This window comes from Lithobates pipiens, unplaced genomic scaffold (genome assembly GCF_037356315.1).
Source record: "Lithobates pipiens isolate NorthernLeopardFrog02 unplaced genomic scaffold, aLitPip1_a1.2 Scaffold_13, whole genome shotgun sequence".
Lineage (NCBI taxonomy): Eukaryota > Metazoa > Chordata > Amphibia > Anura > Ranidae > Lithobates > Lithobates pipiens.
In genome coordinates this window covers 534,383,848-534,403,919 of record NW_027507718.1, presented here as the reverse complement: position 1 = coordinate 534,403,919, position 20,072 = coordinate 534,383,848, and the positions used below count along the sequence as shown (strand labels likewise).

At 49.6% G+C, this 20,072-nt stretch overlaps 1 protein-coding gene across 2 annotated transcripts; it reads left to right on the top strand.

Annotated features, from left to right (window-relative positions):
- Positions 1 to 14,300: 14,300 nt before the first annotated feature.
- Positions 14,301 to 19,696, top strand: LOC143975716 (E3 ubiquitin/ISG15 ligase TRIM25-like). Of its 2 annotated transcripts, XM_077478215.1 has the most exons (2): positions 14,305 to 15,220; positions 19,258 to 19,696. In XM_077478215.1, exons 1-2 carry the CDS (start codon positions 14,326 to 14,328, stop codon positions 19,374 to 19,376), a joined length of 1,014 nt encoding a protein of 337 aa, XP_077334341.1. In that variant the 5' UTR covers positions 14,305 to 14,325; the 3' UTR covers positions 19,377 to 19,696. The 2 variants fall into 2 exon arrangements, with proteins under 2 accessions (XP_077334340.1, XP_077334341.1); XM_077478214.1 differs by lacking the exon at positions 19,258 to 19,696 and having other exon boundaries at positions 14,301 to 16,960.
- Positions 19,697 to 20,072: the final 376 nt, after the last annotated feature.

The following is a 20,072-nucleotide window of genomic DNA, read 5'->3' as shown; positions in this document are numbered from 1 at the left end:
AACCCCTGTCTCGGAGGCTATACCTAAATCATCGCAGTGACCTACCCCTTTTAACCCTTCCAGGTTAACCCCTCGTAACCTGGAAGTACCAATAAACCACCCCCATCCATGGATGGGTACAACAGTTTACTACCCGTACCTTCCATTATTACTTTAAAACTGCCAAAGAACCGCCTGGCTCCCCTTGGAGCGCTGAAAACCTCCCAACAAACGACCCTCACTCCACAACTAGGGAGGGTGGGTGGGGATCACTTCCTCCTCCGCTCTGTGACTGAGCGCAGCACGTCCTGAATCACGGAGCTACGCGCTAGGCTCCGCCCCTGGCTCCGCCCACCTGGCCTTCTTAAAGCGGCCCTGATCTTCCCTAAAGACGGCGACTGTGCAGTCCAGCACATGTCATGCCGTCCCTACGCCCACCCCCTATGGCTGCTAGCTCCGGGACTCTCAGTAAAGAGTACAAGTAATGCTGGTGAATGTAATCAGCAGAGATATGTTACCTATTCTTAGATCGAATACAAGACGCCAAAGTGCGAACGAGCCAGAGGGAATGGATGTATAACAGTCTCTGAGAGACGCTCGCACGGCGTCTCCCTAAATGTGCATGCCCTGCCCACCGTAGTCCAATCGGCAATCAGCCAATCAATGACTTCAGGTGGGCCGGCCGAAAAACTCTGGCGCGTGTCATGTCCGCGCCGCCCACTCCCCAGAACGCCTGCGCAAGACAGAGCCAGGCATAGGGGATGAGAGAAAGGGGAAGACACCGCCAGAATAGGAGCCCCTACGCCGGTACACCAGATGAACCATCGACCAGCGGAGGAGCTCCCTAAGCGCCTCCAGGAGACTTCCTGTGGCGCTTACCGGCCGCACAGTGCCCGAAGACCGGCATAGCGCCACACGTCTGTCACAACCCCACAGGACAAGCAGCATAGAATTACAAATAATATAATAACAAGAGATACAATATACAGAATAATAATATATATCTATACGGGTAATCAAGTGGACAGAGAAACCAGGACAAGCAAGGCAAATTAACACTTTGGAGCCTGCAGGATATCAATTGTGTCATAATACAACAAATACAAATCATAGTAAATTATATGTGTATAGTACATGTACAATCAGATGCACTAAATTGTATCATTACAATTTTAGTATAAAATTTCAGAACTAGAGGAAGATAAGAAAAGGAGACAAAAGAGATGTTTATAGGAAAGGTCTGTACGAGTGGGATTCATTAATTCCAGGAGGGAATGTAGCATTTAGTTTTTCAATCCACAGGGTTTGCTTTTTTAAGATGGATTTGTCCCAGTCACCCCCATGTGGATTTGGAGGGATTACATCTAATGCAATAAATGAAATAACTGATGTGTTGAATTTATGATATAAATCAAGGTGTCTGCTGATGGATGTCACCATTTTTCCTCCGGACGAGAAATAGACATGATCCTTTATTCGTGCCCGAAATTGTCTGATAATTTTGTCTACATAAAAGGCGGAACATTTACAAACCATAAGATAAATGACTCTGCGTGGATCACAATTTGCAAAAAATTTGGGGGTAAAGTGTTCCCCATTGGGCAGAATAAATACATTGGCAGCCAAACTTCTGTTAGCCTGGGTGACAGAGAATGAGGAGGATGAAGACAGCTTTGTGATCCACTCTACCAACTCTTCTGCATGTTGTGGCTCAACACGGCCAGCTGCAGGAAAAAAGGACAAGCGTGCCCCATGGCCACATGCTGAGGTTGCACGACCAGCACTGTTGGTAGTAGAGACAGAGCATGCTTGCCCTCTTTTAGTGGCCTGTGAGCATCTGCCTTTCATTGGTGGCCTTCCAGACATGCTGTAAAATTGGATTTGCAAAACACCGTTTACTAGAAAAATTACACCAGGAATGGCCTGCAGTCAGGTATAGGCTTGGCTAGACTAGAATGCAGTGGATATATGTAGGAGACTGTATATATATCTATATGCACTGCAGATCACTGAATCACCTGCCTGCCTGAAAATGTCGTTGAAAATGTGCACCAGGAATGGCCTGTAATCAGGTATAGGCTTGGCTAGACTAGAATGCAGTGGATATATGTAGGAGACTGTATATATATCTATATGCACTGCAGATCACTGAATCACCTGCCTGCCTGCCTGAAAATGTCGTTGAAAATGTGCACCAGGAATGGCCTGTAATCAGGTATAGGCTTGGCTAGACTAGAATGCAGGGGATATATATGTAGGAGAATGTATATATATATCTTTATGCACTGCAGATCACTGAATCACCTGCCTGGCCTGCCTGCCTGAAAGTGTTTTTGAATATGTACACCAGCAATGGCCTCCAGTCAGATATAGTCTTGGCTAGACTGGAATGCAGTGGATATATATAGGTTGGAGACTGTATATATATATTTAATACACTGAGGATCACTGAATCTCTTGCTTGCCTGCCTGAAAGTATATTTGAAAACATACAGAAGGAATGGCCTGTAGTCAGGTATAGGCATGGCTAGATTGGAATGCAATGGATATATATATGTTGGAAACTGTATATATATTTAATGCACTGCGGATCACTGAATTACTTGCCTGCCTGCCTGAAAGTGTATTTGAAAATGTACACCAGCAATGGCCTGCAGTCAGATCTAGCTACACAGGATACAGTGTAAATATATAAATATATATATAACTATATGTATCGGCGGGCTCCTGAAGAAGAGCACGTGCTATGAGTTTTTCAAAGTTAAAACTTTACCTAAACTGCAGTTTGGTTTGGGTATAATTGTCTAAATCGGACCTCTGCATCAGTCTGACTGGACTGTGAGATGTTCAGCCTTGCCACAGGGGGCACCGTCTCAGGTTGCAGGTGTGAAACTATGGTCTGGTCAGGTGCTTAAGTTACTCTCTTTTGGAGTCAGGTAAGTGGGAGTGGCCCTCTCGCTGTGCCCTCTGGGAGAGGGTATTTAAGATGAGGACGTCACTTGGTTCGGGGTTCCGGTCCAGTATGAGGTGCTGACTTCATGGTCCTGGTCCTCCTGACGAGCCCCCAGGAAGGCTATGGCCTGGGGTGCGGATCCACCCGACTTTAATGTCTCGGGGCAGGCTAGCCCGAGGCAAGGGAACTAAAGAAGGATTCTGAGGAGGATGGGTGCCGTCTCCGGTTCAAGAGAGACCCAGTGTACTTCAAGCATTCCAGGGGAGGACTCTTTAGAAGAACAACACGTACGGGTTGGTTTTCTTAACAAGAGCCTGGAAGGGCTGAAGTAACCGAGAGAATCCGGTCTTGTGGATATCACCAAGTGGGCTGAAAGATCCAGATATCCTACAAGTGTTCTACAGCTTAGTTTCCCTACATGTTCTGCAACAACGTCTGTGACAAAGACTTTGTTCCTGAGTAAGCACCTTGTTGGCTGCTAGGCCTTGTGAGAGAAGGACTGTCCAACCTGATTGTTCATCCAGCTGTGATTGGCTGTTCTCTGGATGCAGTCAAAGTAAGAAAGTTCTTTAGAGAGGCACGGAATGATGCTGAAAGGGTTAATGGAGGGCCTGGGAATGACAGTGGTGACTAAGGGACAGCATGGGGTTAATGGATTTGCGAAGGAAGAGGGGAAGTCAGGAGGCTGGCTCTCAGGTTAATTTTGTGGAGGAAGGGGAGGAGCCTTATAAAAGGGAGTGGGTGGAGTGAGGAATCAGTCGGTGGAGAGAATCAGGAAGAGGAGGCAGTTTTTACCACTGCTCCTCTCACAATGGCGGATGTGGTGGAAATCCTGGCGGGACTGCGGCGGGCGGCGGCGGTGATGGGTCCGGAGTGGCTGCAGGATCAAGTGGCATCATTGGCAGCGGACACAGGGACCGATCGGCGGCAGGGTGAGCGGACACACCGCTCGCGGAGGTTGCGACCCCCGGCGTGTTATTCCCCTGGGCCTACACCTCGGTCACCTCGTGTGGTTTGGAGCCCTGGGGAGGATGGAGCGCTCCCCCCAGCAAAACGGGTGCTGTGCGACGCGGTAGGCCTCGGGCGGTCTGGACGCCGCCGGCCTATTGCGGGGGGCGGGGCCAAGGGGTCAACATGGCGCCGCTTCTCCGCCGGGGGGTCTCGGCACTGGTAGCAGGGGGGGGACGTGGCAGGCCCCAGCAACGCAGATGGAACATCAGGCAGATTGGCGGGGAAGAGCGATGGATCCCGGGGGACTGGCATCAAGACCGCAACTTCCGCTCGCCCAGCGAGGGGGTGGGGCCTACTGGATGGTCAGCTGGATACTGCATCGGGGGCAGGACGATCAAGGGACAGCTCGAGGGAGCCCCTCAGGTCCGGTCTGCCACGCCAGTCTGAGTCCAGGAGTTCGGTTTCACGGAGTCAGGCCCCATCAGGGTTGGGGGGCGGCCCCGGGAGTTCCGTCGCTCGGGGGGGCTTCCGGCAACATTCGCTGTGGAGCGTTCCGATTGGTCTGAAGGGGAACTGTCAGAAGAGGAAGAGCAGCCAGCACCAGCGTGGGAGAGCAGTAGACCAGCAGTGGGGCAAGGCCCTGGTCAGCCTGGTGAGTCTATTAACCGTGTGACTTTTTCTAGTGCTTTACAGGATTTGCTGGGGGTAGTACGGGTGGGCACAGTGGTGTCAGTGGTGCCTGCCGCTGGGGAGAGGGCTGAGGCCACGGTCAGGTCCCTGCCGTGGACGGGGCCGCGGTTCAGGTTCATAGTTTCATAGTTAGTAAGGTTGAATAAAGACACCAGTCCATCCAGTTCAACCTGAGTGAGTATCTACAATTGTCCCTATCCCTGCACATTCTCATTGGTCCCTATTCTCAAGGAGCCCACAATCCAAGGTCCCCATTCATATACTAGGGCCAATTTTGGACAGAAGCCAATTAACCTACTTGCATGTCTTTGGACTGTGGGAGGAAACCGGAGTACCCGGAGGAAACCCACGCAGGCACAGGGAGAACATGCAAACTCCAGGCAGGTAGTGTCGTGGTTGGGATTTGAACCAGCGACCTGCTTCTTACTTCTTACTGCTAGGTGAGAGTGCTAACCACTACACCACTGTGCCGCCCCATGTTAAAGACCTCTTGGAGGGTTTGCGTGTGTTGGTGGCTAAATTTGATGGGGGCCGGGGTACTGCGGGGCTGGCCGCGCCGTGGTCTGCGCCGGGGGTGGGGACTCCCGAGAAGGATGCTCGGCAGGATGGGGGGGCGCCCTGCCATGGAACAGGTGGGGGTGGAAAAACCCGCGCAGCAGGTGGGGGCGACAGGCAACAAGGAGACGCCTGTACGGACCGACGTGGTCAGGATCGCAGATGCAGCCCGGTGCGAGGTTTACGTGTGCTTCGAGGGGCCGCTGGGAGTGCACTTGAAACCTGAGGTTCGCACGATGATAGCAAAGGGTGAGTACATAGAAATCTTCTCGCTGCTCCCATTGGAGAAGTTTAATCTGGATAGGGTTAAGCTGGATAGTTCTAAGAAGGAGGACGAGGAGAAGCGGTAGTATCGGTTGATTTCGCGGACTTTTGCGAACTCCAGGTGTTCGCCATCTTGGCTAGCGTCATTGGAGAGACTCACCCCGAGCAGTGCTCGGCCCTCTTCTGCTATATGGATGCCATTGGGGAAGCATATAGGGTTTATGGGGGAGTCGCCTGGCTGCGGTATGACGAGCAATTCTGTTAGCGGAAGGCAGTCCGGGCAAAACTGCATTGGGATCATAAGGACATCAACCTCTGGATGAGGCTTATGTCTTCTGCGTGGGCCTCGCCTCAGTTTCTTCAGGGGGGGCCGGGAGTGCATCGTCCTCAGGGCTGCTGGCCGGTAAAAAGTGGGGGGTCTGTTGGCAGTTCAGTGAGGGAGCAGTAGTTTTTTTCAGACTTCTAGTATCATCTATTTGCCAAGGTTGAAGGGGTCGGGACCTGATTCTCTGTGTAGTGAGGGGGGTCAGTGTGTCCGGGGAGGATATAAGTGAAGCGTTATAGCCAAAAGTGGCTATGTTGGGGCAGGACAGGGGGGAGATTTTGTCATAGAGGTGATCAGTAGCAGAGTGGAGAGGAGAAGGGTTGAGATCGCAAAGGATTCTATGGGTAACTGTTAGGTGGTAGAAAGGAGAGGAGGTGGAGTAGGAATGAGCTTCGTGTTCGAGTCGAACATACGTTCGACTCGAACATCGGCCGTTCGACCGTTCAGCGAATTCCGAACGTTATGGGGGGTTCGCACCAAATTTGTGTGGCGCTCATGGCCCACAATGCACTGCGCTATCGCAGTGCATTGCTGGCTCATGATTGGCCAAGCATGCACTATGACCCCGCATGCTTTGCCAATCACAGCGCCGGCAGCGAGGAGAGCCATGATTGGCCACAGGCAGGATGCTAACTATCTTGCTCTTTTTAAATAGAGCTTGCAGTCAGTTGTAGGATATTGTGCATGCTGTCTGCGTGCTCTGAACCCAGTATACACCGCTATATCCATCTATATAGCTAGCTATCTTGCTCGTTTTAATAGAGCTTGCAGTCAGTTGTAGGAGATTGCGTGTGCTGTCTGCGTGCTCTGAACCCAGTATACACCGTTATATCCACCTACATAGCTCTTCTCTAATTGAGCCATCTGCAGGAGTTAGTGGATGTTGTGTGTGCCTCCAGCACAATATACACTACCCAATTGCTGGTTTTCCCAACTCCCTTCAGGCCATTACCATGTCTGGAAGGCCAGCAAGGAGAGGCAGACAGGCACGAGCCGATAAAAGAGGGCAAGCAGGCTCTATGTCTAGAGACAACAGTGCTGGTCGTGGACGCGGTGCATCGTCATCATCAGCACGTGGCCATGGGACATGCTTGTCCTTCTTTTTGGCAGCTGGACATGTTGAGCCGCAACATGCCAATGACTTGGTAGAGTGGATGACCAAGCCCTCTTCATCCTCCTCATCCTCTCTCACCCAGGCTCAGGGCACTAGCAAAGCAGCTGGCAACGCATCCTCTTCCCTTGTCTCAATGTCATCATCAGTGACTCCTTCCCTAGACCCACCCCGTCCTCCTGAGGAGTCTCCTGAACTCTTTGAGCACAGTGTTGGGTACATGCTCCAGGAGGATGCCCAGTGTTTTGTAGGCTCTGATGATGATACTCAGCTAGAGGAAGGCAGTAGCGTGAGCACAGAGAGAGAGGATGCTCAAGAAGGACAGCAATCTGGAAGTCATGTTCCACAAGCTGCAGCATACTGCCAGGTTTGCTCCAGCGATGAAGAGGGAGGGGATGATGAGGGCACTGACTCCACGTGGGTGCCTGGAAGGAGAGAGGAGGAGGAGGAGGAGGAGGAGGAGGCACATGTCCAACGAGGCAGGATGCCCTCCGGGGGCCAGCTTAGGGGCAGCACACCGACTGAATCACACCGCAGAGCTCCGCCTGTGCAGGGCGCTGCCTCTGCGCGTTATTCTAAAAGTTCTTTGGTGTGGGCCTTTTTGAGACGAGTGCATCAGATCGCACCGCTGCTATTTGCAACATATGTCTAAAGCGTATCTCGCGTGGCCAAAACATCAGCCGCTTGGGCACCACATGCTTGACCAGACATATGTTGACCTGCCATGCAGCTCATTGGCAAGCGTACCTCAAAGACCCACACCAAAGAACAAAGCGGACCTCTCCTTGCTCCTCATCAGCTGGGATCTCCAACCCCACTAGACCTTCAGTCCTCTCTGAAACCTGCTCTGAGAGGAATGAAGGTGTAGAATTAGGTGTGTCACAGCCAAGTGCTTCCGGGCACTCTGCTAGCAGTACACCCACGTCCGATTATAGCAGGCAAATGTCCCTGCCCCAGCTGCTGGACCGGCGAAAGAAGTTTACTCCCAGCCATCCACATGCCCAGCAGTTGAATGCTAGCTTGGCCAAATTGCTAGCACTTCAACTGCTGCCTTTTCAGTTGGTAGACTCGGCCCCCTTCCGTGAGTTTGTACAATGTGCGGCTCCTCAGTGGCAGGTCCCCAAATGCCACTTTTTCTCACGGAAGGCGATTCCGGCTCTCTACCAGCATGTGGAAGGCAATGTCCTTGCCTCGCTGGACAGGGCGGTCAGCGGTAAGGTGCATATTACGGCTGACTCATGGTCCAGCAGGCATGGACAGGGACGTTACCTGTCTTTCACGGCCCATTGGGTCACTCTTCTGGCAGCTGGGAAGGATGCAGGACAAGGTGTAGTAGTGTTGGAGGTTGTTCCGCCACCACGCCTCCAAAATGCTACAACTGGTTGTGACACACCTCTCTCCTCCACCCCCTCCTCTTCTTCTTTCTCCATGGCCTCTTCCAGTGCTCTGTCCTCAGAACCAGCGGTGCTCCGTAGGCGTTCCAGGGGCTACGCAAGTACGCAGGCAAAACGATGCCATGCCGTGCTTGCGCTGGTTTGTTTGGGGAACAGGAGCCACACTGGGGCAGATGTTTTGTCAGCTCTGCAGGGGCAGGCCGAGAGGTGGTTGACGCCACGCCAGCTTAAGCCAGAAATGATGGTTTGTGACAATGGCACCAACCTCCTCTCCACCCTCCGACAGGGACAACTGACCCATGTGCCCTGTGTGGCTCACGTCCTTAACCTGGTGGTGCAGCGGTTCTTGGGCAGGTACCCAGGCTTACAGGATGTCCTGAAGCAGGCCAGGAAAGTCTGTGTGCATTTCCGCCGATCATTTAATGCCTGTGCTCGGCTGGCTGAGCTCCAAAAGGAGTTGAACCTGCCCAAGACCCACCTTATATGTGACATGCCCACCAGGTGGAACTCAACGTTGGCCATGCTGCAGCGGCTGCACATGCAGCAGAGGGCCATCACTGAGTACCTGTGCGACTACGGCACCAGGACAGGGTCAGGGGAGCTCGGTTTTTTCTCACCACGCCAGTGGTGCATGATCAGGGATGCATGCACTGTCCTGTCACCGTTTGAGGAGGCCATAAGGATGGTGAGCAGTGACAGTGCATGCATCAGTGACACTGTACCTCTTGTCCACCTCTTGGAGCATACGCTGCATGGAATAATGGACAGGGCACTTGAGGCAGAACAGAGGCAGGAAGAGGAGAACTTCGTTGCCTCTCAAGGCCCCCTTTATCCAGACAGTGTTCCTGCTGTGCCACCCATCACACAGGAAGAGGAGGAGGAGGAGGAGGATGATTGTGTCAGCATGGAGGTGGAGGTTGGCACTCAGCATCAGCAGCAGCAGCAGCAGCAGCAGTCTTGTAGGGATGATTTACAGTCCCAAGAAACCCGTAGACTTGTACGTGGCTGGGAGGAGGTAGCTGCAGATCATGTTGTCCTTAGTGACCCAGAGGACTCCGGACCGAATGCCTCAGCTAACCTACGCTGCATGGCCTCCCTGATCCTGCAAAGCCTGCGGAAGGATCCTCGTATTCTTCGGATCAAGGAGAGGGACCATTACTGGCTGGCCACTCTCCTTGATCCACGGTACAAGGGTAAGGTTGCCGACCTTATCTTGCCATCGCAGAGGGAGCAGAGGATGAGACATCTCCGGGAGATCTTGCAGAAAGGTCTGTCCAACGCGTTCCCAGAGACTGGGAGGTTACAAACTCCTGGTCCTGGACAACGTGTTGCTGAGGCATCGGTCAGAAGGAGCGGTGGAGAAGGTGACCGTCTGACCGATGCTTTCAGACAATTTTTTAGTCTGCAGCCCCAAGGTATGATCGGTTCCAGCAACCATCGCCAGCGTCTGATTTACATGGTGCAGGAATACCTAGGGGCAAGGTTAGACTTGGACACCGTCCCCACCAAAAATCCTCTGGCTTACTGGGTCTTGAGGATGGATCACTGGCCAGAGCTTGCACAGTATGCAAATGAGCTACTGGCCTGTCCTGCATCCAGCGTTCTTTCGGAACGCACCTTCAGTGCTGCTGGTGGCTTTGTTACCGATCACAGGGTGTGCCTGTCCACCGACTCGGTTGATCGACTGACCTTCATCAAGATGAATCAGTCTTGGATCACCCACAGCTACCAAGCACCTGAAGCTGATGTAACCGAATAATTTTTTTAGAAATATCACATCCCTTCAAAACTGCCTATGCTGATGCTGAGTGACTGTCCTGTTATGTTGATTGTCTATCCTCTTCCTCCTCCGCTGATATGTTGGAAGAATATTTTTGGTTCTGGGTGATGCCACCAGCCCAATTTTTCTGCCCCTGTTTAACAGGGGCGTTTAATTACAATTTTTGATGCAATGCTTTGCAGCAGGGCTCATTCCTGCACTACAACTAGAGTATATGGGAGAGGTTGCAGTGTCGTGGCACCAGCACCAGTGCCTAAGGCCCAATTTTTCTGCCCCTGTTCAACAGGGGCGTTTAATTACAATTTTTGATGCAATGCTTTGCAGCCGGGCTAATTCCTGCACTACAACTAGAGTATATAGGAGAGGTTGCAGTGTCGTGGCACCAGCACCAGTGCCTAAGGCCCAATTTTTCTGCCCCTGTTTAACAGGGGCGTTTAATTACAGTTTTTGATGCAATGCTTCGCAGCAGGGCTCATTCCTGCACTACAACTAGAGTATATGGGAGAGGTTGCAGTGTCGTGGCACCAGCACCAGTGCCTAAGGCCCAATTTTTCTGCCCCTGTTTAACAGGGGCGTTTAATTACAATTTTTGATGCAATGCTTTGCAACAGGGCTAATTCCTGCACTACAACTAGAGTATATAGGAGAGGTTGCAGTGTCGTGGCACCAGCACCAGTGCCTAAGGCCCAATTTTTCTGCCCCTGTTTAACAGGGGCGTTTAATTACAGTTTTTGACGCAATGCTTCGCAGCAGGGCTCATTCCTGCACTACAACTAGAGTATATGGGAGAGGTTGCAGTGTGGTGGCACCAGCACCAGTGCCTAAGGCCAAATTTTTCTGCCCCTGTTTAACAGGGACATGTAATTACAATGCTTGATATAATATTTCACAGGAGGGCCCGTTTCTGTGCCCACCCAGAGTAACGGTGAGGACTTATAGTGTTGTGGCACCAGCACCACAACCACCAAAGGTCAATTTTTCTAACACTGTTCAACAATGGCATGTAATTACAATTCTTGATATAATCGTTCACAGCAGGGCGCTCCAGCGCCCACCAAGAGTCACTTTGAGGGCTTACAATGTTGTGGCAAAACCAACACCTTGTTCCGCCATTTCTGCAGAGCATATAGGGCAGGCCCCTACTTTCAAACATCCAATTTACAAACATCTCCTACTTGCAAACGGAAGGAGACAACAGCAAGTGAGATGAAAAAAGATGGACGACAAAACAAATTATACAGGGGTGATAACCCTTCCCTATGTTTTCCAAAAAGCTTAAAAATAGTTTTTTTGACTGGAGCTACACTTTAAAAATGTACCAGTTGAAAATGACAAACAGATTCAACTTAACACAACAAACCTACACAGTCCCTGTCTTGTTTGCACCGCCTGTATACTGCTGTTCTGAGTATATAGGGCCTGGGGGCCACACATCTTTCCTTTTTTTAATATGGGTACGGGGTTCCCCTTAATATCCGTACAAGACCCAAAGGGGCTGGTAATGGGCAGGGAGGGCTACCCATGCCATTTTTCTCAATGATTTTCAACCATATTGCAGGAACCAGATATAACATTAAAACCGCAAGCATTTTTAAATTATGTTATTTCCGATAAATGTCATTTTGTGCAGGGACTGTTCTAAATACGGGAAACACGTGGCCCTTCACAGGCATACTACAGACACCCCCCAGGCATGATATTTAAAGGAATATTTCACTTTTTTTTTCACTTTAATCGTCATTAAAATCAGAGCTCCCGCCAAAACAGACATTTTTAAAAACATTTTAGGCATTGACCCATGTCCCCTGGGGCAGGAGCCAGGTCCCCAAACCCTTTTTAGGACAGTATCTTGCATATTAGCAGTTAAAATTAGCACTTTTAATTTCGAACGTTCGAGTCCCATAGACTTCAATGGGGTTCTAACGTTCGTACGAATTTGGGGTCCGTTCGAAAGTTCTGATGCGAACCGAACCGGGGGGTGTTCGGCTCATCCCTAAGGTGGAGGAGAGGGAGGGAGTGAAACTAATAAGGTGGTGGTCAGAGAGTGGGAAAGGATTGTTGGAGAGGTTGAATGAAGGGCAGAGGTGGGAGAAAACAAGGTCAAGGGTATTGCGTTCAGAGTGAGCAGAAGCATGTATCTATTGCTTCAGGTCAAAGGAGGGGGTTATACTGAGAAGTTTGGAAGTAGCAGGAGTGTTAGTATTAGCAGGGATGTTGAAGTCACCGAGAGTGATTGTGGGGGTTTCAGAAGAGAGAAAGTAGGGTAGCCAGGCGGAGAAGTCATCAAGAAAGGCTGGTAGATCACGGCTATCCTTAGAGAAACTGATGAATGTAATGTGCCTCAAATGAGGAGAGTGGCAGAGGGAGGTGGGTGACGTACCTGAAAAGGTGCTATGTGGGGCAAGAAGGGTGCCCACTCCCCCTCCCTTCCATCCGCTGGCTCTAGGGGAGCGAGTCAGCAGAGGAAGCAGTGTCGGATTCATGAAGCCAGTTTTCGGTAATGGCGAGTAGATTAAATGAGTTAGCCATAAAGAGGCCCCAGAGAAAGGTGAGTTTGTTGCGGACAGAGCGGGCATTTCAAAGGGTGCAAAAGAAGGGGAGTCTGCTTTTGGGAAGAAGGGAAATGAGAACTAAATTGTGTGCATTGTGGCTGCTGCCAGATGGTGTAGGGTAATGGGTGCTTTGAGTACAGTTAAGTGATGGAGGCCCGGGGTTTGGGGATATATCTCCAGAGGTTAGGAGAAGCAGAAAGGTGAGGGAGGGAATATGGGAGTGGGATTTATATGAAGGGACATGCCCCAGTGTCCTGGAAACTTTATTAGTGCGTGGATTTAGAATTAACAGGAGTTGGTGAGTGCAGTAATAGGGAGAGGACAGAAGTGAGGGTGGGGTATATAAGCTGCGGGGTGGAGAAGAGGGGTGAAGGAGAGTTCGTTTAAAGATAGAGGACAGAGCTGTCAGAAGGAGTGGCAGAGAGTGCACGTTACAAGGGAGAAAGAGCTGAAGGGGTAAACAAGGTCACCTGATGTCTGTCTGATGTTTTTCAAAGTAATTTCCTGTGTACATTCCCTGCCGGCATTCGCTGAAGTGCAGAGTCAGATGTGCTCCCACTTATAGAAGTACCCCCACTTTGAGAAAGAACCCCAGCAGTCAATGTGCCTTCACCAAAAGATGCTTAGTTTTATACTGTTGGGGACGGCGGTGGGTGGTTTCCAATGAACTAATTAGGAGTTAATAAAGGATGGCTTGCTAAACAGAGCAATATTATCACTATAGATAAAGACTTGCAAGAGGGTACTAAAGATAAGAACAGACCATAACTTAAGGAAAGACATAGAGAGAAAGTAAAGTATTGCAATGTGGACAGTCTGCACACAAACATTAGGAGGGCAGTTTTCAGTATCGCAGTTATGGGTGGAGTTGCAGCAGTGAGAACATACCCTCGGAGGGACAGAGAAGACATTTACAGATGAGACATTTTTAGATGATGAGTGCAGAGTTGGAAATGCTCCCCTTATAGAATTACTCTCACTTTGAGAAAGAGCCCCACCAGCAAATGTGCCTCCTTGCAAATTAAAATCACTGCTACTTTAAAAAGGACAGTTTTAAAAAAGAAATCATCAATACATGTCCCCCAGGGCAGTACGCCGGCCTCCATGCCATTTTTATGCCCAATAACTGGCATATAAGGATTCAACATGGAGACTTCTGATTTTTTCTAATTCGGGTCCCATAGACTTCAATAGGGTTCGGTGTTCAGGTCCGAAATTTTCCACTGTACGGCTGTTCTGGCAGTGAACTGAACCGGGGGGGGGGGGGGGGGGGTTGTTAGCCAATGATCTTGGAGTCAAAACTGCAGATCTGTTGATGAAATGAAAGTCATCTGCTGCAATCCCTGATTGAGGTGTGAAATGTTTTACACTCGTATTATCTGAGAGTGATAGTGAAGGGGAAATGAGGAAGATATAGACGGCCCCTGGAAAGCTGCCAGTCCCTCGGCCACCTGCCTGGGGCACCTTGTGGGTAATCCGGCTCTATCCGTATGACTTGTGTTATTGCAGCCAAATACATCAACTTTGTGTTCCTTTGTCTGTGAAATGTTCTAATGATATGAAGGAGAATTCCTGACACAACGTTCCCTCATCTTATTACATGTCCTTTATTTCCCCAGATAGGGAGATTATTGTCAGGAGTCCTCCCATGTATTATCTGTGTTCCTCTGTATAAGGAGTCCTATGACTACGTGTCTCGGTGTCAGCCCCTCCCTGTGGAATGTACAGAACTGGTTACTTTCACTTTCATTTCTCTCTTCCGCTCTCAGCGATGGCGTCTGCAGATCTGAGGAAGGAGCTGGAATGTTCCGTCTGTCTGAACGTTTATACAGATCCTGTAATCCTGAAATGTGGACATAACTTCTGCCGGGACTGTATTGGTCGTGTGTGGGATACACAGGAGAGGTCTGGAGGTTATTCCTGTCCTGAATGTAGAGAAGAGTTCCAGGATCGTCCTGCACTGCACAGGAACATAACACTACGGAACATAGTGGAGAATTTCCTGTCCACCCATCCGGATCAGGAGGAGTCCGGGGTCTTCTGTACTTACTGTATTCACACTCCTGTACCTGCTGTCATATCCTGTCTGCATTGTGAAGCTTCTCTGTGTGACAATCACCTGAGAGTCCACAGCAAGTCACCAGAACACGTCTTATGTGACCCCACCACTTCCCTGGAGAACAGGAAATGCTCCGTCCATAAGAAGATCCTGGAGTATTACTGCACTGAGGATGAGACCTGTATCTGTATGTCTTGTTGTCTGATTGGAGATCACATCAACCATAAGAAGGAATCTCTGGATGAGGCCTCTGAGATGAAGAAGAAGAAACTGAGGAATGTTCTGCAGAAACTGATGACAGAGAGAGAGGAGATGGAGAAAAGAGTCCAGAGTCTGCAGGAACACGGGAGGAAAGTACAAGGAGAAGCAGATGATGAGACAGAGAGAGTCACTGTCCTGTTCAGAGACCTCAGGAGACGTCTGGAAGACCTGGAGAAGAGAGTCCTGAGGGAAATCTCCGGGCAGGCAGAGCGGATCTCCGGGATAATCAATGATCTGGTCCAGGATCTGGAGATAAAGAAGGAGGAGCTGTCCAGGAAGTTGCGTCACATTGAGGAGCTGTGTAACGTGACGGATCCACTGACTGTCCTACAGGAATCAGACACAGGTGACTTGTGTGATACTGAGGATGGAGATGATGAGGACAGAGAGAGACATGATAACCTCCTCCATGATGGGGGGGATCTGGATGTGGGGGGGATCTCACACACATTACACACAGGTTTATCTGATATCATGTCTGGGGTAAATGTAGAGAAATGTCCAGGCACACATGTCTATCCACATTCTACTACAAAGGGTGAAGGTCACATCAATGCTGAACCGACAAGGAGACCTCCCCAACCCTCCCCCACCATACAACCATCCAGGGGACCTCCCCAACCCTCCCCCACCATACAACCATCCAGGGGACCTCCCCAACCCTCCACCACTATACAACCATCCAGGGGACCTCCCCAACCCTCCCCCACCATACAACCATCCAGGGGGCCTCCCCAACCCTCCCCCACCATACAACACTCACACCTCCAGGCTGGAGGACCAAATATTGGGGCTGTACAGCAAACATCGGGGGTGTCGGGGGTTACAGACATATTACTGGATGTGAGGACAGCTGGTAATGATCTACATATATCAGATGACAGGAAAACTGCATCCTTCACATTATCACCTCAGAATCGCCCAGAAACACCAGAGAGGTTTCAGTATCATCAGGTGATGAGCAGTCAGAGGTTCTCCTCAGGGAGACATTACTGGGAAGTGGATGTCGGGGGGGCAGAGTACTGGAGAGTCGGGATGTGTTACCCCAGTATAGAGAGGAGAGGAGGTCAGTCACTGATTGGATATAATAAGAAGTCCTGGAGTTTGGAGGGGGGGTGGTTGTCTGGTAATCATCTCTCAGTGAGACATGACAGTAATAAGACCCCATTACCCGGCGGTGTCTCCAGTAGGAGATTCAGGATAGATCTGGATTATGAGGCCGGGCGGATCTCCTTTTATGATCTGTGTGACCCGATCCGACATCTCCACACCTTCACCACCACCTTCACTGAGCCCCTCCATGCTGGGGTATGTGTAGGGGGATGGGTAGGGGGATGTTGTATAAAGATATGTGGGGGGAATCAGAAGTGAGAGATCTGCCCAGAGACATTACAAGGTGGATGATCTGATTGGTGATTGGTGGAATACTCATCCAATAGGAGGAAGCAGAGGACAGGAAACATGAGGGATTTATTTATAAAGCTGCAGGTTCCGGGGCCGTCATCTTCATCCTAAACCTCACTTCACTACCTAGTGTGTCACTGACCAGGAACAAGCATGCAGGAGGTCAGATTGTTCAGCCTTCACTGGCTGCATGCTTGTTCTGGGTCAGTGACACACTACATAGTGTAGCCAGGATCAGGATGACGGCCCCGGGGTCTCCACCATCACTGTCTATCTATAGAAGAAAGGGCTATTTTCAGCTTTGGATGGAGTGGGAGAGGATTAGAACCTCTGTCAGATTTTTTTCCTGCTATCTGGGGCTCCATTAGAGACATTTCCCCTCACTTCCTGTTCCTGTGACAACATTTCCCCAGACAGGAAGTGAGGGGAACTTTCCAACAGCAACACAGACAGAAATAAAAATCCTTTTCTTTAGTAGAGTAGGGGAAGGATTAGAATTCCTGTCAGGTTTTTATTTCTGTCTGTGTCCCTGTTGTAGATTTTCCTTCATTTCCTGTCTGATAAAACGTTGTCACCAGGACAGGAAGTGAGGGGTAAATCTCTCTAATGCTGTCCTGGATGGCAGTAAAAACCTGACAGGGGTTCTAATCCTCCCCCACTCCATCCAAAACTAGAGCAATGATGTGGGGGGGGGGGGGGGATTGGGGACAGGTGATGGGGGAGGGGTATACAATCTCAGGAAGTGGAAATCCTTGGCTCTGTATATGGGAATATTGATCAATGATTGGATATAGATAGAATGATGGAAGGGATTGGACGATGACTACAATCATCATTAACCCCTTCAGTCCCGGCACCTCTATGATTCTTATGGAGCCGAGTAATTCTTCCATTTCCTCTATGGCCCTATTCATCTGATAAAGAGAAATAATTATCATTAGGGACGAGCAGAACACCCCTCCCCCCCCCCACAGGTTCGGTTCGCACCACAACATGCGAACAGACAAACAGTTTGTGTGAACCCTTTTAAAGTCTATGGGACACGGACATTAAAAATCTAAAGTGATAATTTTAGAGGCTTATATACAAGTTATTGTCATAAAAAGTGTTTGGGGCCCCGGGCCCTGCCCCAGGGGACATGTATCAATGCAAAAAAAAGTTTTAATAACGGCCATTTTTTTTGGGAGCAGTGATTTTAATAATGATTAAAGTGAAACAATAAAAATTAAAGGCTCTTTAAATATGGTGCCTGGGGGTCCCCTTAGTCTGCCTGTAGAGTGGCGCATCTATACGATGTGTAGAACAATACTACAGCAAAATTAGATTTCTAAAGGAAAAAATGTCATTAAAACTTGCTCGCGGCTGTAATGTATTGCTGGCTCCCAGCAATATAGACAAAAAAATCAAGGAAAAAAATCAGCGTGCCCCCCCCCCCAGTACATACCAAGCCCCTCAGGTCTTGTATGGATTTTAAGGGGAACTCTAGGTCAAAATTTAAAAATCATTCCCCCCCCCAAATCCATACCAGACCACATCTAAGCATGCAACCTGACAGGCCAGGATAGGGGGAGACGAGTGAGCACCCCCCTCCTAAAACATACCAGGCCACATGCCCTCAACACGGGGAGGGTGTTTTGGGGTCCCCCCAAAGCACCTTGTCCCCAGTTTGATGGGGACAAGGGCCTCTTCCCGACATCCCTGGCCATTGGGGTTTGCGGGTGGGGGGCTTATTGGAGTCTGGAAGCCCCCTTTAACGTGGCCCTAGACAACACCCCTAGATCACGACCCCCCCATATGTGAATGGGTATCGGGCGCATTGTACCCCTACCCATTCACCAAAAAAAGTGTCAAATAGTAAAAACCACAAGAGACAGGTTTTGACAATTCCTTTATTTAAAAAATTGGAAAAAAAAGTGCCCCGCGATGTCCATCCATCTTCAATCCATCCATTCAATCACGACAAATAGAAAAAAAGAATGAAAAACCTCCGCCTCCATGGGAGGCCTCCCACTGACCGCTGTCCTTTGGCTTTAAAAGTTGCTATATAGGCAAGGGCGGAGCCACCCGCTGACGTAACCGGATGACCCCGCCTCATCTGACGTAACATGACACCACATGATGTCAGAAGGGGGCGGGGTCACTCGGTTACCTCACCGGGTAGCCTCGGGTGGCCTATATAACAGCTGTCACAGCCAAGAGACAGCAGTCGCCAGGGGGCCTCCCATGGAGGCGGAGCTTTTATTTATTATATTTTTCGGGTCCGTTGGTTGGCGTGGCTGAAGATAGATGGACATCGTAGGACACTTTTTTAAAATAAAGGAATGGTCAAAAACTATCTATTGTGATTTTTACTTTTTGACACTTTTTTGGTGAATGGGTAGGGGGTAACACTGTACCCCTACACATTCACATGGGGGGTGGGATCTGGGGGGCTTCCAGATTCTGATAAGCCCCCCGCCTGCAGACTCCAACAACCAATGGCCAGGGTTTGTTGGGAAGAGGTACATCAATATATATATATTAAACTGCCTGCACGCCACTCACCAACCTGGCCAATCTAGCTCCAGTTCTCAATCTCCATGTACCACACTACATATGGCCGCCATGTAAGCAGCTCTATATAATGTGGGGCGTGGACTTAGTGCCATGATTGGCCAAAGGCACCCTGCCTTTGGCCAATCATGGCTGTCACAGCAGATTGAACTGGACCAAAGCATGTTGGTCAGGTGAATGCTTTGGCCAATCAGCAGCCACCAATGCACTGCAAGGCAGATCATTATGGGGTGCTTTGCTGTTCTCGAATTTGCCGCCAATGCCCCATATGTTATGGTTGTGAACAAACGAACACCCGATGTTTGAGTCAAACTTACATTTGCTTTGAACATCAGGACCATCTCTAATTATCACATGATTTACTAATGATGAGATGAGATGACTAAGTGCTTATATGCTAATGTTAGGCTCTTTATATAATAACAGGTTCTCTGTCTAGAAGGACTTTACAGAAAGATGTTATTAGAGGAAATTGTTGTTCTCGGGATCCTTGGAAGGTCTTGTTGGGGAACATAGAGACAGTTGGTCTCCTTCTTCTACAATGAGGGATTTGGGGGTCTGGAGGTGGGACAAGCTGATAAGGTGTTCAGAGATAACAGAAATGAATGTCTCTTGTAATGAATGATGTGCTGCTTGTACAAATTCTTCAGTGAATGATTCCATCTGTAAAATGTTGATGTTTGGGACGGTCCTCCATGACAACTGTCCAGGATTGGGGGGTAAAAGCCTCCCGTATGATGAAGAGGTCAGATCCTTGGTCCACCTGCCATGTCTAAGGATCTCCGCACACCTTCATCTCTCTACTTTCTAATCTTTTACTTTTACTTTGTAAGTCTTCTCTTCTAAATAAACTTCCAGAACCTTCCCCGGGATCAGAGGTTGTTATTTCCTCATCACATTCCACAAGAACTTTGTAATCCCGATGGAACACGTCCATCATTTTATTGGGACACACAAGGCTTCCTATGGTCAGGATTGTCCTACAATGTTACTAGTGATGGGCCAAACACCCTCCGGTTAAGTTTGCACCAGAACTCCCAAACAGGGGAAAAAATTCGGACCCAAGCCATGAACTCTATTAAAGTTTATGGGACCCCAACATGAAAAATCAAAAGTCCCCATTTTGAAGGCTTATATGCAAGTTATTGGCCATAAAAAAGCATATAGGGGGCCGGGTGCTGCCCTGGGGGGACATATCAATGGTGTCTGGTATGAATTTTAGGGGGAACCCCAGTCAAAAT